Source organism: Dermacentor silvarum, unplaced genomic scaffold, assembly GCF_013339745.2.
Source record: "Dermacentor silvarum isolate Dsil-2018 unplaced genomic scaffold, BIME_Dsil_1.4 Seq154, whole genome shotgun sequence".
Taxonomy (NCBI): Eukaryota; Metazoa; Arthropoda; class Arachnida; order Ixodida; family Ixodidae; genus Dermacentor; species Dermacentor silvarum.
The window spans coordinates 35,855-60,001 of record NW_023605774.1 but is presented as its reverse complement, the minus strand read 5'-3'; the positions used below and the strand labels follow the sequence as shown (position 1 = coordinate 60,001).

The 24,147-nt window shown below is 43.8% G+C and overlaps 1 protein-coding gene and 1 long non-coding RNA gene across 2 annotated transcripts; one reads left to right on the top strand and one right to left on the bottom strand.

Moving 5' to 3' along the window:
- The first annotated feature begins 6 nt into the window (after nt 1-6).
- Nucleotides 7-6,008, top strand: LOC125941735 (uncharacterized). The gene is made up of 2 exons (XR_007464576.1): nt 7-1,799; nt 1,831-6,008. It is a non-coding gene; the product is annotated as an uncharacterized LOC125941735 (long non-coding RNA).
- Nucleotides 6,009-6,751: 743 nt separating this feature from the next.
- On the bottom strand, nt 6,752-22,616 carry LOC119434670 (uncharacterized). Its single transcript, XM_037701764.2, has 5 exons — nt 22,448-22,616; nt 17,883-17,986; nt 11,114-11,155; nt 9,503-9,553; nt 6,752-6,865 (listed from the first exon to the last, which is right to left on the bottom strand). The coding sequence occupies exons 1-5, from the start codon at nt 22,566-22,568 to the stop codon at nt 6,752-6,754; spliced, it is 432 nt and encodes a 143-aa protein (XP_037557692.1). The 5' UTR covers nt 22,569-22,616.
- Between the last annotated feature and the right edge of the window lie 1,531 nt (nt 22,617-24,147).

Sequence of the window (24,147 nt, the reverse complement as noted above, 5' to 3'; positions counted from 1 at the left end):
TATATCGAATAGAAAGTTATACTTGCTGTTTGCACTAGTTTGTATCACCGTGTCTGAAACCTCCTGCGTGTCATCTGTCTGATCACGCAAGAAAAAAGGCATGTAGAAAAAGACACAAAAATGGTGTGCACCAAAATCTCGGAGGCAACAGCCGTGATTCACCAAGTGCATGCTAGGTGGCACCACAATATTGTGCCTCATTGAACACGGGTTTAACCAAGGCCCTGAGTATCTGCACCTTGCTAGCGCAAGTTCACCAACATGCACTTGCAGCAACAATTGATCATATGGTGCATGTGCACTAGCAGCTCCGTATGAAAGAGAGGCATGAACTTCCTATCACAAGTCTCTTCAATCACAGTTGCATTGATAGAGCATTTAGTTTTTTCACATTGTCTAGTTCTCACGTGCAACAAGTACAACAGAAACCTTTGAACGTCAACGTAGATCTTTCACTTCTGTACACCATTCTATCTTGCAGAAGTGAAAGTATTCCTAAAAGTGATGGCCCGCTGCGGCCCTCTGTTTATCCTGTGAATTGCCGTCTGTGCTGTTTCAAGACAATGTGGTGCCATGCAATTGCAAGGACTCCTACACCTTAGTGCATAACTATTACATGTCCGTAAGGTTTCTAAAAGTTCAAGCCATGTGCTGGTTTATTGCTGCCAGAAAGGATGGGCAACCCCATTCCTATGACTTCAGCACATTTTTTGTGTCTATCTAACAACCTTGTTGTGTTTGCCAATTGGGAAAAGAAAAACTAGCTATAGAGTAGCACAGAAAACACATATGGGGGCACAGTTGCTTCAGCAACTGAAAAATACATCTTACATATTGCAAAGACAAGGTATCTCATATTGGTTGAAATAAGTGGTCCTCGCGGAGCATTTTCTCCAGGTGTGCACTTGGATATCATCAAAACAAAGGTCCTTGCTTACTTATAAGTGAAGCACAGTGTTAACTAAACACAGAAAGGTGGTGATTGGATCAGTGCTCCTTTTCACAAACAGCTTTTCGCACCAAGCAACCATGCCTATTGTTGTGCTTATGAAGTTTAGGGGATATCATATTGTCTGGCATCAGCTTACATCTGTTGACTCGATGCGTCTATGTCTTATACATGACAGGAGTGCTAAGTGGCCTCAGAAATTGAGAGTTGTTGCATCATGGTCTCACCTCTTTAGGTGTATGCAAAGAGATTTCTGTGTTGGCTCTAAGTCCTTGTTCCTTTCTTTGTTTATTCTTTCAACAGGAACAGTGTGTTGCTGTTGATTGACAGGGGACACAGTCTTCACATGCACAATGCGTAACATGTGGTCAAGTGAGCATATAAATCTTGTTGGGGAGAGATAGTGACCATTGAACGGATAGTATTGAGCTATTGAGATTGTATGTAGTGGCAGAAGTGAGAATGGAGGACAGACATTCAGACATTGACAGATAGTCACCAGTACACATCTAGCAGAGATAGTCCTTGCCCCGTATTAGTAAGAGGGTGTGGCTTCTTCTAGCACAGCTTTTCATTGAAGGTTCATAATGAGCTGCATTGAAATATTGAAAGCACAGAAGCTTCTTGGCTCACTGAAAATTCTTCTCACGTTTTCATGTTGTTTTGCTTACGCCTGTCCTTCAGAGGCCTGTGGTTCGGCTGCTTTAATGTAATTGTACTTGCAACAGTGGGCATACTTTTTTGTTATTGTTGTTGTTGTTCAGCTGTGTTATAAAGAGAGAGGACAGGCGGGGAACCATTAGCCGGCTTTCTCGAGCCTTATATTTGTCTGGTTTGTTTTTGTTGGCAGGTATATTTGTCTACTTTGTTTTTGTGGTCAGCGCTTAAACTGAACGCTTCACAAACTCAAAGTTACAGTGAAAACTCAGCAATTTGGGGCTCATTAAATTTTCTTTACTTTGAATCATTCGTACACATGGAATGGTCCCATCAAATATATACACGGGTGCACATACATACCATACATATACACATACTATGGTGTAAAAGTAGACATAATTTGAGACCAGTTCGAGACCACATTGGTTAACTCAGCATTGGTAAGTACACCACACATGCCATGTGGGGTGCTTCAGCAATGAAGAGAGCATGGGAGGTGTGCGTCAACATTGCAATCGACACCATTGTGATGTTGCCCGATCAGAACATTGCTGATGCAATGGGAAGCCACTCAACAACGAACAATTTACATTGTGAAATCACAGCCCGTAAAACAGGCTTTAGGAAGAGCATGAATAGTGGTGACTTATTTTTATGGTGGCTGAATTCTGGGTGCATGTACAAACGGATGGCACAGGATTTACAAGCTTTCTGAACTGTAACATTAGTTATGTTGGTGTAACCTTCGACCCAAACATCACGATTGTGCCATCATGAGCCAGCACGGCTATTCATGTCCTTCTTTAAAATGGATGCGGCCCAACAAAGAGTTTAAGATTTTTGTGGCACATGCTCGTATGTTTGCCTGGTGCACCAGTTTTTTCAGCAGATGATATTGATGGTTCTATTAGCCAAACACTTGCACATTGCTGTGAGCTGATCTGAGCTCTGTACCATTTTCTCAGTAGGATTGTACTGAATATTTTATAATTTGACAAGCTGATAATGTGACGTTTTTCAACTGATCGTGTGAGATACAAAGTAATGAGATTTTATGGTTAAGGGCCAGTCTGGACAGTCACTTTTAGAACTGCATTCATTGGGATGATGATCCAGATGTGAATGCTTTTGACTAGCACTAGAGGACGTGGGTATGCTAGTTTTAAGGCCACATCAGTTTCAATCTTACAGCTGTCTGACAGGTATTGAGTGATTAACCTGCACCGTTCCATTCATTTTACAATTTCATTCCATTGTTAAAATCACTGTCATCATTCACCTTTTTTAGAAATCGACAAGATGATTCCAACCTGCCGTGAAGGCTCTGGTGCTACAACAATGTGCTGCTGAACGCAAGGTTACAGTTTCAATTTTTAGTTGCCACTGCCACGTTCTAAAAGGGGCCAAAATAATATAAACGCACCCTTGTGCAGATATGGTGCACTTCAATGCCTGTTTCATATGGGGCATTTTCTAAATTCTGTCAAGTCACTGGCCTTCAAGATTCTTAAACTCTGTCGAACTCAGTGGAGTTTTGCTTTGGCTATGTTTCACAATCTGGCACCAAGCACTTGTGGCAGCATCATTCTTACTTTCATTGTTTGTTTGTTTTTTTGTTTATTTTTATTTTATTTTTGCCGAATGTTTTTTAAGCTATTGCACAATTCATATTGAGTTTCTTGTGAAATGTCTCTGCACATTCTTCATGACATTGGGTCAGTCCACATCTACTTGGCTGCTGAGTCACTAGAATATCGGTCTATTGACTTTTGAAGTGGTTGTTTAAAACTGGTCTATACAACTGCACGTGCTGGCTGAAATTGACCTGGAGCCCCCTGCCATAGTGCCCCTGATTGCTGAGGTGTAGATTTAGGGCGTGAAATTTAAGTCAATTGTTCCGCCAAGTTTACTTCGATATCATTTGGCCAGTGGTAGGCTTAACAGCTTCATTTGTACGCGATAGGCACTGTGATTATCTAGGTAGGACACTATTTGGGCTAGTCATTATGATATCGCTTTTGCAAGGTTAAAAATGAGCAATGAATGAAAAGCAGAGTGAGGAAAAGCGATGACAAGGGTGCTGGCGTCCTTGTGTGTTCTGTTTCATTGCGCATGTGGCCACTTCCATCTGTGCCTGTACTTGCTGGTTTACATTATGTTAGGGTACTCAGACTACATGTGTTACTGTATTCGTTGAAAAATGTTCCAAGAATACACTACCAGCAGTACGTCCTGCATCCTTGTGGAACTTCAAGGCCTGTTCGGCATAGATTTTTTAATAATGTTGACATGTATGTCTACAAAGTTTGACATTAGGAATTACTCCGACAGAACAAAATTTCGTAGATTAAATTCTTTTACTTATGCGTCTTGCTATTTGTTATTCGCTTACTGGTGTGCCATTTTTCCACACCCTTTATGTGAAGAGACCTCGAGGTGTTTGGATTGGCTTGCATAAAATGTTGCACTATTGTATCTGATCATATTGGCCCATCAGAAATGCTTGCATTATCTCTGTAATACAGCAGCTGGCATTAGGTGTGAGCTTGTTGTCACTGTGAACTGTTATTCTATAAAATGGCAAGCAATCAACGACACTACAAAAAAAGTAGCTGCTGAAAGGTCGGTGTTTGAAATACGTAGGGGTGTGTGAATAGCAATTATTTTGACCAAATCAAGTATGGCAGAAGTGAATTTAATTCAATATTGGAATACTTTTAGAATATTTTTCAAATAAAGGAGAGCTGTTTTCACCCTTAACATAATTCAATGTGTGCATTTTAGATGTTCAGTGCTGCTACAGACGAATAAATGGACAAGTCGACACTGATGTTCACATCCTAGTATATTCACAATGTTGCCAGATGTCATTACATTGTATGTTACAAAGCACTTTTACTAAATGCACAAACGGAGCATTAGTAATAGATAAGCAGTTTTTTTCGCATGCCCAGTACTCCTCAGAGAGTGCACATGATTGCAGTTTGAAAGGAAAAGTATGGCTCCCTGAACGATGTAGTGTGGTCCACCACATAACTTCTCCTGTTTTACATCGACCATTGCAGCCTGGATTAAGTTTATCGTAGCTTTGCTCTAGTTTTGTGTTTGATCACACACACTACACTCAATTAGTGTTTGATTGCACACAATACAATCAAGTATTGATTCTTTAGTCAAAAGTTCCGGCTATTCACACGCACCTAGAAATAAGAATTTCTTCAATAGTGCTTGCAAAGCTAGCTTTCCAGGCACTGATGTGTCATCGTTGCTGTACCGAATGGGCCTATACAAACACGTTGCGGAAGCTGACGTCTTCATAAAAGACATTTTTTCAGCAAGTAAACACATCAGGAACTCGTAGTCGTTAGAGTTAATGAAAACTGCATGCAACCACGCAATAGAAAGAAGGTGGGATGGCAGCAACTGCTGCCAGAAACAAACATGGCAGATACTGGCTTCAGTATAGCAACTTCAACTTATAGCAAAAGTCTGTAGGTTAGCCCACATGTACGATCAGACCAGGATTAAAAACACTTATGGAATCTAATGAAAACATGCCTTGTGTGTGTTCCTATTCGAGTACGGGGCTTGACACAGAGCTGCAAAACCAATCGGTGAATGTGCATTGGGTGCAACCGTTTTCTTTGAAGCTCAAGTTGTAGACTATTCACAGATAGGTGAATCTACAAGGCTGAGAGGATATCTGTTCTGTTTAGCGTAAACTCTGGCCTGAAAACATAAATGCAGTGCACTTGAGAACACATTATGTTGCGTGGAAAGCACGCATTGTTGCAATGTGCCTAGGGGCCCAACGTATGCTCAATGTGTGGATCAGGGGCTGAATTCGAATCAGCCAGCCACTGAATTCAGTGGCACCTACATGAACTGCTTGCATACAGACTTTGATACACACTACATTCCAGAAAGTGGCATGAGCACATGAAAAACAATGTGTTTGTTCAGACTTGCAGGATGTTTCTTGGTAGGCTTGTTCATATTGCAGCCTCGTTTAAAAGCAAGCTTGAAGCTTTATTATGCTGCATTATATTGCTAGTGTGTTATGGAGAATTTTGCCTAAAGGTTGCAGAATGTTTGCCTTAATGTGATAGCAGGACATGCAAAAAAGCACTCTTGCTTTGTTTGCATTTTTCTTTTCGTTAACGGTACTCGCACTTTTAGCAGTGCTTCAATATGAAAGTCATTGTTGAAGTCACGACCATGTGGCACATTTAGTCATGTTCTTTTAGCGTGTGTTTTTAGTCTGCTGCTCAATGATAACTGCATTACACTGTTAGTATAAACATACTGTGATCACACTTGTAGCCTCAATGTTAGTTGCTTTTGCACCTGTATTTAAGTAATGTGCACGGAATAAAGCTCCAGTTTTATTGTTCACTAATGTGGGGTTTTTGTGTCATTTTTCTAGCAAGGCTGGTCTCAAATATGGAAGTATCTTCTTATTGCTTTTATAAATGTGTGTGCTTGGAATAGAGAATGTGGTATGCCAGCAACTGTAAAATGCACGAATAGTTTAGCAGGTACCCATTGTTAAAGGTACACGTGTGAACTTTGCTATGTTTTCTGCCATATCATCACATGGTAAGCAAAATATAATCTTTTTTTAAAAAGCTTGTGGCAGTTACCAAACTTGTATACTGCATATTTAGCTGTACATGTTCAGTAATCTGTGCCAGGCAGCTGTTGGAAGGACGTTTTTGGTACTGACATTTGTTAAAACAAGGTGTTAAAACAAGGTTCAGGTGTTGTAAGCCCCCCCTGAGGCCGAGTTAACCTCTCCCCACGCGTACAGCCCCACCGGTCCAACGTGTACCTTCAGCGCTCTGTTCACATTGTCATTACAATTCAGGAGGTGGCTTGAGGTTGAATTTTCCTGATTAATAAAAACACTCTATCACTGTCTTGTATTTATTCGTTCACTCTTAAATTACTTCAAGTAAAACGCTGAAGAAATAAACATCGTCATCATCATGGTGTGATTATTATAATTATTAGACATTTTATTTGCTGTTGGATTCCTCTGGCTAAAGCAAGGCAAATGCATATTATGCAAAGTGCTTGCTCCCTCCCCTGGCAGAGATCCTGGGTGCGCTACTGTTGGTTGGTATATGCAGATGGTTGCTTCTACGCACACGTCGCTTTTGAACCTAATGCGTTGCATAATGTAAAAATTTCCACACTCACCACACTCTTCTGTGCCATCGTATTTGGCTCATACGGGAAGTCCTTTACTGTTGCCTGTAAAAAGTCAGTATGCCCACAAGGAGTATTCAATGCCATTCTGCTGTAATTAAAATAGGAACGAAGAAAGCAGAAGCTCCAATAACACTGTAGCTGAAGTAGATGTATCATTTGCAAGTGCAAATGATGCATCTACATCAAATACATGTGTTCCAGCTCGCTAATGCACTTAACATAATGTATGATCGCCGTAGCTGCAAACACAGTTCAGTAGTTCACTGTGAGTACAATTTTTTTCCCCCAGCGATATTTATAATCTTGTGTTTCAGAAACCGTATATACCTCTCTAACGTAGGGTAGTATAAGTGGAGAGCGCCTACGCGGCATTCACTTTGCCACCACAGCAGATGCCAATTTTGTCTGTAGATCAGGGTTACCAATATGTCAAGCAAGAAGCTCGCTGCCCAGTATGCTGGCAGCAAACCTAAAGACGTGATTAGCGCTCGAAACTATGTACAGTCAACTTTTGTTAATTCGACCTTGTCGGGGGCCCGATGGAAGTTATCGAATTATCCGGCGGGACGGATTAAGAGAGGCAGAAGAAAAGTCAGGATACATCGCCCTGCTTCATTCAGTGATATATTTACTCATTTCTAACGCGCACCTTATAATTTTATAGCAAAAGGCAATTTACTTTGTACCCGAATCACGCGCATCCGATCTTATAAAAAAAAAAAAAACTAGCATGCCATTCATTCTAGCGGTGAAAAATACGATGAAACATGCAGATTTTACCTTCGCATAATGGGAATTTATTTACAATGAATGTTCATCGAAGTCGCCACATTATGTCGCTTCGATTGCGGTCAATCGCGTACGACATTCAGCATTTCTCTATCCGCTCCACTACAATCACAAACGGTATGGTGACGTACTCTCCGGTTGGTGCTGCGACGCATGCAACTCTCAGGGGTGCCAAAAACATAACGCGACTCTGTTGCCGTTTACTTAACGTACAAACTAACTTCTTTCAAATGAGCTTTCGTAACTAAAGCCTGAAAGTGGCTCGTTGTCGTCGCTCATAGCAAGTGAATTTAGCGACCGTAGCGAACACTTGTTGCACCGCAATTTTGTGACGATAATGGTATGTAATAATGGTGATGAAGCTGGCTCTGACGGTATAGGCCATTACTTTATGTAGGCTGCGAATGCAGTTTCGGTTTCATGTCTTGACTGTAACGAATAAAGGCGCGCACTAGAGTCGGGCAAATACAATAATCATGAATTGTGAGCTGCCGTTTTTCGAAATCTGCCGAAGAGATTACAAAAACAAAAAAGTATATTTGCCGGTCCCATTCCGTCAATTTCCCATCAGGTGGATGTCCTTCTCAAGTGTTGAGGACTCCTAATGATCAAGCACCTGGCCGGCAATGCGCTTGTACCTATTTTACCGGTAGGTTACCGGCGGCATCGCTCATGCCGCTGGAGCCAGATTGCCGTGTGCGATTGGACAAGGGACTCCCGCTGAGCTTTAAACCTCCATAGGGCCTCCTTTCGAAGCGAAAACCCCCATAAGGAGCCGACCACCAGACCGAGAGACCGCTCTACCTATTAGAAGAACCGGTGAGTTCTCGCCGGTGTTCAATGTTAAGAGTTGTATGATGTGCTTTATTTTTGCCTTTATTCTTGCACAGCAAGCATAGCTGTTTGTGCGAACCTCCCCCAAACAGCACACTCCTGGAAAGTCGGACGCCTGGCTGGGGTGCTGCTTGTAAACCACTGGGTGTCCGGTGGGGGGGGATGATACCACGCACCCCCTGCAACCGAACCGGGTGTTCCTGACCACGGTGCCATGGCTGCAGTATTTGTAATTGACAATGTTTTGTATTTTCTTAAAAATTAAAATAGAAATCACCGTGCTGTGCATGACCGTGCTCGTATATAATGTCGTGTTGATATTAGCAACAGGTGAAAACATTGCGTGTGCTTCGTGCAGCATGACCTTTTTATGCTGAAATGGTCACTTGGTGTGGAAGCAGAATAGACCCCAGCCAAACGCTGTGAGACAGCACCTGACCCAAATGATCAAGGCACAGTGTTTGTATACATAAGCATTTTTCTTAATGCGAAAGCATTATATGGCTCGTGAGGCGGAAAATCTGGCGTTGGCATGACCACGATGGTCCAAAAAGCCCAAGTGAGTGAGATGGCCCAAGTGAGCCAATGGAGGCAGTTGACGTCAATTAAGGCAGAGTTAATTAAGATGCAGTTAATGAAGGCAAAGTTAAGTAAGGCAGGTTTAATTAAGCTAGAGTTCATTACGGCACTCGAACCCACGACCTTTGGCGGTCGCAATGCTTTCGCATTCATCCACGTAGGGATAACTAAGTGACCCATATTTTCTTTTTTAGGGCAGCTAAGACGGATGTTAAGTGGTGTGAACTCGTGTTAAATGCTAAATCTTCCCCAGGCTCCCCCAACACAACACTTTCCCTAACGCTTTAATTGTGCCATGTCTAGAGGAATATGGATTTACTGCCTCTTCATCAGTATACGTTCAGTACAGCCAACCGGGCGCGACCTTGGTTAACCTCCGTGCCTATTATATATATGTATATATATATATATATATATCCGTGAATATTCTTCATTACTCTAGTCATTGGGAGTGTAGATAGGTCTCGCTTCACTCACCAAAAACTCTGCGGTCGTCTCTACGAAGCAAGCACCCCAGCTTTCGCCTAGCTGCAAACAGAAAAGAGAAAGAAATTCGCATTTTGTGCACCATGTTCTAAGCAGAGCTATGCAGACATAGATGTAGCGTGTCTCTGTGCGCCGTTGTCTACTGCTTCACTAACTTGATGCAATCATGTACTCAAGCGATAATTGCAAAACAATAATAAACAATAAGATCTTTCAGAAAAAGCCGTCGCCAAAGTTGTTCAATGAAAGACAGACGAAGTAAGACATCGCCAACATTGTCTTTCAATTTCCTTCTACGCAGAGCTTGACTGTCGTTCTCTCTAAAAAATATGCTATAAATTACGCCCAATTTCGCTTCTGGCTGCTCAAAACGCGTATTTCAGAGAAATGCATGCGCGCAGGTCAACGATAAAATTTGTCTCTCGTATGCTATAGTTAGCAATGTATAGCACATCGAAATCTGTCTGACGTCTCTCTTTCATCCATGGTCCCGAGCGAGACTTTGAGATCCTCTTCAACAGGATTTGTGAGTGCTGTGAATGTGCCCGTTGCTTGGGCTCGTAAGATATTCTTTCGGAACGCTAGATTCATTCAGTTGTCAGAAGAATATCACTTATTAAAGGAGAAAATTTAGGGCTAGCTACATCGCCCCGTCTTTCTATATTTTTTTAAGTTTGCGCCAAAACTTTAGCACCGGCAAGTCAGTGTTGTGAAAAAGCCCTAGAAACATGCGTGGTTGAGTTTTTATTTTTGCTTTTTTTTTTCAGAATGCGGTCTATTCATTACCGATAAGCACATAACTTGGCCGGCGCAGACACTCTCAAAATCCATGATGCTATGGCGAACTCTATAGCAGGCACTTCACAGAAGCGTGATCACAAAGGCGGTAGTGTCTGTTTTGTTGTTTTAGCAGCATAATTTAATAATGTAGCATAACTTAATTTCCTATTTATCGTCCAGCTCCATGACGCTTCTACGATGCAAAAAAAAAAATCGCTAACCATGAGAGGAAGCCTGGTAAGCCAGAAAATATGCAAAAACGAAAGACAAGTGGCCGACCAAAAAAAAGAAAAGAGAGACCTTTAAGCAACCAAGGTAGTCAGTCTGGCGGTCTGAGGGAAGGTAGGCCATTTACTTTTGAAAAAGACTGCACGCAGCCATATATTCAAGACAGCTGACCGGTGAGCATAAACGTATCGTAATTGGAAGTCATTGCACCATAGTGCACATTTGTGCAGCAATGTCAAAGTGACAGAAATTGAGAAATGACAAAAACTATCTTTCTTACAGTGGCGTCTTGTAGATATGTTATGATCGGCCATCAAATTGCCCGGATGTCTTGAAAAAAGTATCAAGCGACGATATATCTTCTTCTTTCTGGGGTTTTACGTGCCAAAACCAGTTCTGATTATGAGGCACGCCGTAGTGGAGGGCTCCGGAATAATTTCGACCACCTGGGGTTCTTTAACGTGCACTACAACGCAAGCACACGGGCGTTTTTGCATTTCGCCTCCATCGAAATGCGGCCGCCGGGGCCGGGATTCGATCCCGCGACCTCGACGATATATGTGTGCATGCATAATGACAGCGTAGCGCACTCACCTCACTGCACTTGTCGAAGTTCCTGCATATACCTTGAACGGCCTACGCGCAGAGTGAGAAGAGAAGTGGTTAAATACTCCATTGTGGCAACTGCGGCGCGACAGCGGACACGACTGTTCCGGCGATACGAGGAACCAAACTTGCGCAACTCGAAACGAGGGCAACAGAACATTGGCCCCTGAATGGAACCTTCAGTGCTCCTCATTTTTATGCGGCATACGTTTGACAGATTCGTTTCAAGTGCGAAGCACTTTAGGGGGCCCGGGCTGTCGGCGTGATCTGTCGGGATCACGCTCAAAAACAAGTGCTCAAAACAGGGTCAAAACGAGTGCAGAATTGATCAATACCGGTTCGAATTAAACCAACATGATTAAGAATAATTTAAAAAACAGCAATAATCAAGCATTTACCGTATTAATTAGCAGATACTCGTTAAAATCGGTTCCGAAACGCCAGACTGGTACCAGCGCAGCGCAAGAGAGGGCGCCACCAAACCACAAGCACTCGATTGCTCCTCCCTCCAGCGCTACTCCAGCACCGGCGCGTCGCCGCTTCGCACTTCCCCAGGTTTCACGTTAGTGGAGCTGCATTAGCGCTGGATTTGAACTACACAAGCGCAGGATTTCTTTCTTTCTTTCTTTCTTTTCTAGCGAAAGTGCCGAGGCTGGTAATAATGATTCTCAACGATAGCACGGGAGGGTCATATAGTAAACACCCTTCCTTGCGAAAGGTTCTTTAGGTGTGTTTCCTGCAGAATTAAGTATACCCGGCTCTGGGTATGCTCCGTCCAGCCATGGACATGAAATTCTGTATAACGTCCACATGTGTATGTTAGGACGAAATGAAAAAGATATATATATATATCAGTAACAATGTTTCATTCTCATCGACCCCTGCGGCCCCTAAAGCGGCCTCTGCCTAGTCGACCTTAATTTAACGTGAATTATAAGAGAGTCTTAGTGAAATAAGTCACCAATTTTTTGTGCACACATTGTCTGACTGAATGTGCGACTGCAGCCAACGTTATTGCACTGAGGTTCACTGCATGCTCCAAACGCTGGAAACGCTCAAAGTAAAGCTGCAGAACTTCGAATGCCGCTATCCACTTCGCTGAAAAATTTACTGTGCATGTAATGCCGGACCGACACCCTAATTGTCTGCGACCCAATCCGGCGCAGGGCAATCCCAAGAGTATAGTCGAAATTTAAACAGTATATTGTAAAGCAATGCAAATCATACATCGGTTCGCAAAACAACTTAAACCGTTATAATAATAATAATAATAATAATAATAACAACAACAATAATAGTGATTTAGTGACACCAAAGACAACAACAAATGTTCATCTTAATAGAAACACGATGAAGCAATGGTAAATTAAAAAAATTAAATTATGGGGTTTTACGTGCCAAAACCAGTACTGATTATGAGGCACGCCGTAGTGGGGGACTCCGGAAATTTGGACCACCTGGGGTTCTTTAACGTGCACCTAAATCTAAGTACACGGGTGTTTTCGCATTTCGCCCCCATCGAAATGCGGCCGCCGTGGCCGGGATTCGATCCCGCGACCTCGTGCTCAGCAGCCCAACACCATAGCCACTGAGCAACCACGGCGGGTGAAGCAATGGTAACGTTGCTTTTGAGTATACAAAGCACCCAGCTGTTCAGCAACACGGCATATTTTACCTGACACTATACACTGCTAGAAAGTTTAAACATCAAGCAGCAAACATTTGCATATTTCTGTAGCACCAGACGTATTAATCGTTTTACTGCACAATACAAGGTATAGGGCGCTGAACAGGTATCTGGGAGTTTTGTACCGTTTGATAAATCAAGCGTGGAGGAAAATCGCAACTGTGCCACAGTTTGCAGGTTTGCGCGCCGCTTTAACGATCAATGCCTCACAATTAATAAATTTCAGCGCGCTTTGTAGTGCGTGTTGTTTTAAGTTTTACCCTCCAGTTACATCGACAGTGAATTTTACTTTTTTCCCTGTGTAGATCGCTTTCGTTTGCTGGTACTTCAACAATGCACGCGCACAGTGTAAAGGATTTCCATCGTGCGGAGCTTCATCTCAAACGATCGAGAGCTTGTGACACAGTTTCAGCCCTACCTTCCGCAAGCTGAGCTTGGCTATAGCTGTTTGATATCATGCTGCTCGTATATATCCTGTGCAAATTTGCTTATTCTTCAAGTATTAAGAAGTACTTGTTATCAAGTATACTGACAGCCTATATAGTTGGTGATCCATGATTTTGGTGAAGCGGCGCACTTTGAAGGAACACGTTCACACAAACGTGAATCATCAGCACCAGTGAATTGTAGTCATCATAAATGTTTGCGTGAGCGTTTTTTTTTTTTTCCGACTGTCTTGCTTTGCCAAATTTAAGATTATCGGACAGGCCCTGCTGCATGCAGTAAAATGTTTGACTAGGACAGCTTGCTTTCAGAGAGGAGCTGAAAAGTTCGTCAGATTTAGTACGAGAAAGGTGGAGTAAACGGGGCTTAAAAGGCAGCGCAGTGAAATTTTGGACCGCGTAAAAAGCAGTAGTTTCAGTGTGTAAACAGAGCGTGTCATGGGGTCCCTGAGGAAACCCTGTCCACTGGAAATACATCTAAGACCGCTTGTTGTAATACCTACTGAGGAGCAAAATAATATACCTAATCTCTAGGACACCACTCCGGAAACACCACAGGGATTAAATTTCTTTACTTGTCTTTGTTTAAGAAACGTTCTTGTCGGTGTCTCTCTCTTTCTGTCCGCGTTTCTTTTTTTTATTTCTCCTTTAAAATTTGAGATAAAAACTTTTCAGAAGCTTTGAGCGATGATTTCTGCTGAAAGATTGAGCACACATTGAAATATCCATTGAAATCAGCTACAATTAAGTTATAAATTGATGCATCATATCATTAGTATTTCTAGAAATAAAACGATGAAACACAATAGCGCCGAAAATGAGTCCAGTCGCCAAGGCAAGAGATAACAATTTGAGCCTTTATGACCAAAACCAAATAATATGTAAACACGCGAAAAAAGAACAAGAAAACAAAACAAAAAGAAACATCACACAAAGGTGATTCACCTAATACGACTGCAGTACAAAGTTTGTTGTAGAGGTAGATGCATCGTATAGCTTAATTATTCGTGTTGGTTAATTGTCCGTAGGAACGGCATATGTAAACAACTGCATCTTGTAGCAAACAGGAAGCCCTCTGAGCTTTGGGAATGCTGCATAATGGTTTAGATCTACGCGATATATGCCTGTTCATTGATGCCGGCCAGCACAGCGTTCGTAAACGAGCTTGTTGAAAAGCGGTTCATCTTGCCTCTAAGACGGCAGCTATCCTTCGCCTTTCCTCGGACTTGTTTATTTATTTTATTTTTTTTTTCGCTGCAAGGATGCTCGTATATAGCGACAGACCCACAACGACAACAAGTTAGCGCGTGCTATGCGATTTACTCGGGTGAACTTGGCAACGCGTGTACAGCCGAGAATTGCACGCACGGCAGTGTCGCGGGTCACAGACATATGTCAGCATTGCCAAAACCCACTTTTTTTTTTTTTTTGCGTTTATTCTGGTCCGCGACGCTGTGCGGGACTCTTTTTGCCAAACGTCGCCGCCGGTCAAGGCCACTGCGTAGAGAAAAAGGCGTCTAGTCGCACGTTTGCCTAAGCCTTCTTCTCGCGTCCGGCCTAATTTTGCTTAATTTGACCTTCACGATGGGGATGTTGCGCAGAGCGGCCCGCGGGGCAACAACACGAGGAGAACGCGCCCGCGCGCATGTTTCAAAACACGCGGCGGCGTCCGCACAGCGCGCCTTGCATGCATGCTTGTCGTTGTAGTGCGCGTTTCTGCAAAACCGCCTCCCGTTAATACGACAAGCGTTAATACAGCAGGTTTTGCCCTCCCAATCTGTGGAGCCCCGTCCCGCACTCCTTCGCGCAACGATCTGAAACGAGGTTGAAGACGCACTCTATTTCTTTTCCTGCTCGATCCTTTTCAAACTACTCCGACTATATGACCTTCTACTACTACTCCTACTTCTACTATGACTACTACTACTGCTACTGTCACTACCATTACTACTACTATCACTACCATGAATTACTACTAATATGACTACTACTACTGCTACTAGTACTACTACTATTTCTACTATTCTCTGTTGCTGCTTTTCTTGCTCGCAGTGGTGCAGTAAGGATGAACACTACACCAGTTTAGCGCTTAGCTAGTGGACTCGTCGCGGCACCTCGCGGCGGCAGCGGTATCTACGCTACGTTGTAGACCGCAGCTCACGGTGTAAGTATTTCTTACACCGTGACTGCGGCTCGCTGAGGACAACCGCGTTTGGCTTACGTTTGGCGCACCGTAGACGCCAAAATCGGAAGTAGTGGTAATACTGTTTGCTAATATAATTTGCTAACACAGCCTAAATAATTTTCCTCTTTAATGTCCCAGTAAGCACGACTACCATGAAACAGCACGTTTTCGTTTGAAAACAGGGAGAAAAATGGACCTTTTCAGTCCTTGTTGAGCTCATGAAGCGATATAATCACTGCTCAGTAATCGCGTGGAAAAGCAGAGATCACGTTATCGCCTTCGATATAACTTTAATATGCTATCTTTGAAGCCTTGAGCGCTAAGTTTCTTTTTTATTGTTAAGTAACGTGCTCTCTTTGAAACTGCACTTCCTTCACTGATTTCAAATAGTCGTTTCCAGGCCTCTCACTTATCTAGCTTCTTCTCTGATGTCTGTTTATTTTTTATTCTTATTTCTTATTTTTGCCATAATCGCCTTAACGCAACATATCGTGACGCTGCGTAAACTTGAGTTGCTCTCCTGATTAAAGAACATGTTAAGCTTGATCAGTCTAGAAATTAATGCACTGAGCGCTCACTCTCGTCGGCACTTAGCTCACGCAAATACGGTGAAATGTTTAAGTGCGGCGCGCGTAGTGACCCACGTGCATCGTTACTGTATTGCGATGGCACACAATACCATTCTTATACTCTCTTAATATTTACGTTATTTGGTAAAAAGAAGTTACTGTGTAACTCTGAGGGCGTTGACAGAAGTCTTGATGTCAAAATAATTTTATTTTGGGCAAGCTGTTTGATATACTTGGTGAAATCACTGCATCGCAAATAAAACAAGCACAGTGTTTGTGCATTGCGCACACAAACCAAACCCAACCTCAAACACCAACACAACGCGGGTGTCCGTTCCGGTTCACTGTGTTTGCTTTATTTGCGCTACAACGGCTTCACCAAGTCTTGATCTTGTTTTGCCATTTTCCTAACGAGGGCAAGTCTGAAGCAATTTATAAGGTGTCTCGGCAAAAGTTTCAATTCTTAAACAAACTGCACTGAAGGGGTTATTTGTCGGCAGCTTCGTATTTGCGCTGGTCGACATCACAAGTGCTGTGATAGTTACTTAATAACTGTTTAATTAATGGAATTTACAATTTAAATTTATTACTTCGGGGCACACTTCTGAAAAGAAGCTAAGTTAGTGCTCAGGGCATATCCGCGTTATTTGTGCCCGGATACTATATAGCACGTACCAGTTTGACGGATATCAGCCTCCAAAGTTGCTGCTAAAGCGCACTGGCGTTTGTGGGGATGCGCGACTCTCACGCGTCCCCTGATGTTGTTTTCCCCGCATGGCTCCCGTCTCCTGTAATTCGGCTTCGTCGCGTGGCTTTATCGTGGCGGAGGTCGGTGTGGTTGCGGCGTATTGCGAGAGATGGCGCGAGTGTTGCGCTGCTAACGCCACCTAACGGCGGAGTTACTTGGGCACAAAAGGAAGAAGGCGCTTCCTCTTTAAATTGACGTCGGTGAGCGATGTGGACGTTCCGCGCGTGTGCCGATCCACGCTTCGCGAGACCGTCTCTCGAGGCTAGGAGCAGGACAACGGAATGGACGAACACGGATCGTTAGAACGCGCCACCGTTCGCCTGACCGCACACGTGAACGACTAGGCGTTGGTGTCTAGCATGCGAGCGAACATATTCGCTCGGTATCCGCGGTCGCGGTGAGTCGGACGTCCTCGATTTCTCGCGCGCCCATGTGAATGTTGTATGAGTAGTAATTCGGCTGGCACGCATTAGTGTATGAAAGGTGCAATAAATGCCCTTTTTATTGTTTCCACAACTGTGTTGTCGTTCCTTTGTCCCAAGAGCCCGTGTGAGACCCCACATGTAATTTTTAGCGGCTGCATTTCGATGGTAGCGGAATGCAAAAAATGCTCGTGTACCGTGCTTATAGTGTGCATGGTAAACACCTCATGCTGTCAAAATTAATCCGGAGCCTTCCACTACACTATAGCATCCCTCACAATCCACTATGCAGTCTTGGGACGTTAAACCTCTTCATTTAATATTATTTTTTTCTCCCCAGAAATTCTTCCTCAATCACTGCGGCAGAAAGCTACGTGGAACACCGGCTAATTGCTTCGAATATTTTGGGATAAATATGTTGGAACTGGTGGTACGTCATAATTCGTACTAATTGGGGTCGTGATTTGAGCACCGGTCGATTTCAATTGGGCACTTGTGAAATGTGTCCTGATATAACAATAACGAGATTGTAGTTAAATTTTGATACACTTGCTGGCACTAATTATGCGTGACTGAGGAGACGTATTTGTCTCCAATGTGAAAAAAAAATATTGTAATAATTTACAGCCTTTGCTGGAACACCAGGCATACTGTCTCATCCCGAGTGCTGTCATGCGTGAATAACTTTCCAATATGGGCTCACCTCCTCAAGAATGCTGCCATGAATGGGCGTGTGGTAGAGGCCTTCTATGCAGGGCATGAACATGTCGGCCGCTTGCTTCAGAACAGACATCATTTGGCTGTCATCTGCGCAGGCAGGTAATTAACATGGATTCAAAAACACGTATTCGATCGTCTTGAGCCACGAGGGAACTGTGACTTGTATGCGCAATGGATAAGAGAAAGCGCTCAGTGACCAAATCTGTAATAAATATGGATGCAAAGAGAAAATCGCCATCTCAATTGCATTTGTCTTGAATTTTGGCATTGGAGCTTATAAAGCTCATTTTCCATCAGTGCGGTTACGTAGGTCCTCAGGGTGTTCAACCGACCGATAGCGTTTTTGCTTCCGCAAACGTACACATGAGCAACCGCGTTGGTGGCACCATCTCGTGGCGCAGACATTAACCAGAGTTGATATGCAGCTATTGCTGTATTAATGTACTTGTTATATCACGTTATATTTAGCGGCAGGTGTAAAGCTTGTGCGGTGACACAATCGTTAGCATGCACATTTTTTTTTTCTCTCCTTCAGCGAGAATACCCATGTAAAATAAAAACATTTCAAACAAGTCGTGGTTTGACAGAGCGTCGCAAGATGTTGCTACTACTCAAAGAGGTTGCGTAAGTTATATAGGTTCAGTATATAACCTCCTTTCTAGGGACTATAGTCGGGTACAACTTTATAATGCAGCGGTATTTGCCTCTCAAAATCGGATGCACACGAGCCTCCACCAATGGGCGCTCTCTCTTGACTCGATCTTCGAGCTGCGCCAAGTCGCGTCAGCGACTTGGCGCTTTATTTATTTTGGCTGTTTATTTAGTCGCCGAGGCAGCCGGCTGCCGCGCTTCGGTCATATGGGCGGGGTCTCTCCTGTCTTCTTAAGTTGTACCCGACTATTGGTATACATAGACCTATTCAGCAACAATGGAGATGAATTACAACAAATGATTGAGAACCTTAACCGAGAAAGTGTAAGAGTGCATGGGGTTGTAGATTATTATGCAGAAGACTAAGATAATGTTCAATAGCCTGGCAAGGGAACAAGAATTCAGGATCGGCAGTTAGCCTCTTGGGTCTGTAAAGGAGTACGTTTGTCTAGGTCAGTTACTCAAGGGGACCCTGATCGTGAGAAGGAAACTCACAGAAGAATAAAATTGGGTTGGATTACATACGGCAGGCATCATCAAATCCTGACTGGGAGCTTATCACTGCCGTTGAAAAGAAAAGTGTACAATCATTGCATTCTACCGGTGCGTACATATGTGGCAGAAACTTGGAGGTTAATAAAGAAGCTCGAGAACAAGTTAAAGACCGCACAAAGAGCGATGGAACGAAAATGTTAGGCCTAACGTTAAGAGACAGGAAGAGAGCGATGTGGATCAGAGGGCAAACGGGGATTGCCGATATTCTAGTTGACATAAGAAAAAAATGGGACTGGGCAGGCCATGTGATGCGTAGGATGGATAACCGGTGGACCATTACAGTTACAGAATGGATACCAAGAGCAGGTAAGCGCAGTCGGGGACGACAGAAAACTATAGGGTGGAGTGATGAAGTTAGGAAATTTGCAAGTGCAAGTTGCAATCAGCTAGCGCAAGACAGGGGTAACTGGCGATCACAGGGAGAGGCCTTCGTCCTTCAGTGGACACACACATATATATATATATATATATATATATATATATATATATATATATATATATATGAACGAGAAGAAAGGGAACCGAGGAAACATTACATAACGAGGGCTCGAATCCGGCAACATTGATGCCTTCAGGTAGCATATGTGGGTTTATTGACCAGTTGCCATCACCCAAAAAGATCACGTGCTCGTGACGCCTGCGGCAGAAAGGGTGTTCCACATCCGCCTCTAGGTATGTGAGTGGTGGCGCTGGCTAACACTCCCAGGGCGAGTTCTAGTTGTAAAACATAAATACCCCAGAAAGTGGATGGGAAAACGGCTCCGCGGTAGCTCAATGGTGAGAGCTAGCTCATTGCGTAGAAGTGGGTTCGTTCCCCATCTGCGGACAGTTGTTTTTTCATCCACTTTAATTTCTGTTAATTTATAATTTTCTTTAATTGAATGAGTAAGTACAAGTGATTTCTCCTATGTTGTCCTTGGTGTTATTGTTTGTTGGCTTCTTATGATATATATATATATATATATATATATATATATATATATATATATATTCCTACTTTACGTGTTACGTGATGCCATTGGGCAAAAAAGCATGTTCCACATCCGCCTTCAATGGCCTCGAGTGGTGGCTCACACTCGTAGGGCTATATATCTATTGAAACATATATACCCAAGTTAGTGAACGGATTAACAGCCGTCGCCGTAGTAGCGTAGTGTAGTTAACTGCTAATTACCTCGATGCTTTCCTTGGCTTCAATGTATGTTGGTTTTACATGGTCATGGTTAACAATATATATATATATATATATATATATATATATATATATATATATGTATATATGTCCACTGACGGTATACATTGAAGTTTCAGTGGATACCGTGTCGTATTGGAATTGTTGGAAATGACGAAGCTAATGGTCTTGCATACGCAGGTCTCTGACATCCCTTATACAATCAAAGTACCAAAGCGCAATCAAGTCACAAAACCTGACATCCGAGCTCGCTTTCTGCCGCTAGGAGTTCGCGACAGGCGCTTGCGTAACCAGACGGTTTTTGTCGAGAGGAAGCCTCTCTATTGGATAAGGTCAGGATCTGCCTATACACCTGCATAGTTAGGAAATTTGCAGGCGCCAGTTAGAATCAGCTAACGCGAGACGGGTAATTGGAGATCACAGGAGACCCCGTTCATCCTGAAGTGGACATAAACATAGGCTGATTATTATTATTATTATTATTATTATTATTATTATTATTATTATTATTATTATTATTATTATTATTATTATTATTATTATTATTGAATGACGGGACGCACTGATTCTTCGCTCTGTACTTCCAATGAAACAGGAGGCATCGAACACGCTCAAGATACCGTGGTGAAAGGGTAGCTTTTCTCGAGACTCATACAGACGATAAGCCTTCCCGAAACTTCATATGAAACCTCGGCGGTTGCTGTAGGTTTAACTGCAGGTATAGCCTAAATAATTATTTTGATAGGCGTGTCGGTGGACAACTTTAGCTTTGTCATTTAGTGCTTTGATCGTGACGCATGGGTCCACTGCGTCCTCTATAAGCAAGCGACGAAAATGACGCGAAATTCTGCGGCCGTATTATGTGAAGATCTGTTCAAACATCGGGTCCAGGGTGAATAACATTCAATAAGCTGGCGACTATAATAGCATTAAGCCCAAGTAGAATAAGAAGAAAGAAACTTTATTGTGAAGTGAAGGGATTGATGTGGTTGGGACCCTTAGTCCAGGGCCCCAATCGCTGCAGCCACCGCTCGTGCTCGCCGAATCAGGGCCAGCCAGGCCTGAGGCTCGGAGAGACGGAGGATCGCCTCCCACTGCCCAGACGTTGCTCGGGGGGAAGCCCAAGGAGGCCGTAAATGTTTTTACAACCTTCTTGATTAAGCCGCGCAGTGGTGGCGCTCAAGACAGTTCACATGTTTCGCATGCCAGCGCCTTCCGAACTCACTTCTTCGTAGGCAGTCTGGTCTGGCTAGCACAAAAACTCCCGCTGGTCTAGCTAGCACAACAACAAAAATTGCTGAAATAATCAAATTAGAAAAAAAAAAACAAGCGGCTTACAACTCCGTAACTGTAAAACAATGGGAAACATTCTGAAGATTGGCTTTATAAGAATGGTTCACTGAAGGACTTGATCCGGATCAATTTCGACCACGTACGGAAAGCGTGGTACACAAGTCGTTTTCGCATTCCATCCCATCGGATTCCGGCGGCCGCGGCTGGCAAAACGAAACCGCGGCCTCGTGCTCCGCAGCAACATGCCTAGTCAAGCCACCACGGGGAGTTACCGGTGTCATCATCATCATCATCAGCCTATATTTATGTCCACTGCAGGACGAAGGCCTCTCTCTCCAATTACACCGGTGTTACGGGTGTATAAGGATACGATTTTAAAGCGAAGCTTTCTTTACCTCTTCCTTCGAATTTTCTGCTGCTGCAGCTACTCTTGTTGTTGTAATTGTCTTGCACGTCGTGGCGGAAGGTGCGCGCCAATTACATGGCCTGCCCAGGAAAATTGCGCGCCATTAACAGAGGACAAACACGCAAACCATAACACGTCACATCACACGCAGAGTGGGCCGAGCATTACGGGCGAGGGTGTAGTCCCACGGTTGACAAGAGTTTCAGTACAGCCTTGCGAGCCTCACATGAGGATATCGCAAGCAACATAAAAAAATAACACGCGCACAAGCGACGAAGGGAGCTACAGTGTTTCGTAATGTCACACTATTGGAACAAGGTTTGCATATTCGCCCCGAAGCGTGAAAGTTTCCTTTTTTTTTCAATTCTTTCTTTGGCGATGTGCACGGTTTATATCGAGTGAAGACCGAGTGCTCCAGTTAGCAGAAAAAATCCGCGCGCCGCGTCATTACCTGGTGTGTTGCCGCAGCCTTCGTTGGCATCGCTTGTCCCGGCCAACAGGAGTGCTAGTAGAATGCCACCGACGAGCACGTCCCTCGATCGAGCGCCGTCTAGTAATCCGAGAATCGTCATGACAAGGGAGTCAACACAACGTCTTGCTCTTTTCGTTAACCCGTGGTATGCCGCTGCGATGCCTGGCGCTAATGTCGCAACTGTCCACTAGGGTCGCCCGAGGTGACCTCGCGGCGAGCCTAGTGTTTGATTTGATCGCCGGAGAGGCGCACAATCTGCGTGTTTGCTCTGAAGGAGCGCCCTTGAACGGAGAGCTGTGCGCGTGTCGTACCAGTTGCAGCAGCTGAATAGCCAGCTGAAGGAAGCGTGGAGTTATGCGTCGGTGATCAGTTATGTGTCGGTGATCATGGCTGATGGAGTCGGTATTTGGAGTAGAGCGGCTGCTTTCTTAGCGGGGCACCGCGGCAGCCATCGAAAAATTTTACAAACTATAGACGCTTTTCTGTCGACCCTATGACTGTTTATATAGACATTGGGGACTTCTGGCCTGGTACTTTATTGTTGGCTGCTGTGTATAGACATTCGGTAGTGAACCCACTTGGAAGTGAAGGGACCATAAACAAACCGAAGGCAAAGAAATTGTTATACAGCCTGACTTTGGATTTATCGCCGCTGTATCTCTTCGGTAGCGCTCGGCCAGTAGCATGCATTTGCGCCATTAGGCGACAAGAGCGGCTGGCTCAGATGCCTAGAACCGGCATAGCACCGTGTCACTTTCCCGTGGTCACTTCTTGCTTGTTCACCCATTGCACGCTTGAGCCCAGCACAATAGACAGTTTTAGCACATCATTTACGGTCCGCTCAGCTCAGTCCGCTCACGTCCGCTCAGCAGAACGCTACTGGGAACACTATTGCGCCTGCGCACAACGTTCATAGCGGCAGTGGAGCCTAGAACGCTGTCCACGTTTTGCTACGAACCCGATTGAGCATGACGTCAGGGTGCATCTAGTTGCTTCTGTTATCGTTTTACAGCCAAGCTGAGAGCACGTCACTGGCGACTCGTGCAGACGCGCTTGTTGGATAAACGAAATGAATGCATTTTGGGCAGCCACCAGTGCGCGTGAAATCTGTATACGGTGCGGAGCGTGTAAGCAACGCTCTGCTAAAACATGACTAATAGCAGGCACGCGATTGCCCCATCACCTGTTTTTTTTTTTTTTTTTTTTCGTATTTCGCGAGTTTTCTTTGGCACGCGAAAAAGAAACCTATGTGAGACATATCGCGTAAACAATTTATTAGGTGGTTTCTTACGGGCTCTACAACTCTGCCTATCACACTTGCAGTTTTAAGCCAATAAAAAAAATTAGGGGCAGCTTCACACTAAGTGGTGCGAAGACTGGGCAAACCACGAAGCTGGTGGCCCTTCCTTAGCTTTAACTTTGCTTTCCTTTGCTTAACTTGGCTTGGCTGGTTCTTAGCCAAACTTAGCCGACCTCGCGTAACGGGACGATACTCGGGGTCGGCGCGCAGTTTTCTAAAGGCCACTTTACCGACGTAGCGCTGACGCGCGAGCGCGCTCGGCACGGGGACGCCACGCCAGCGAAAGCGCAGCATTGAAAAATCCAGTTACTATATATATATATATATATATATATATATATATATATAAATATATATATATATATATATATATATATGC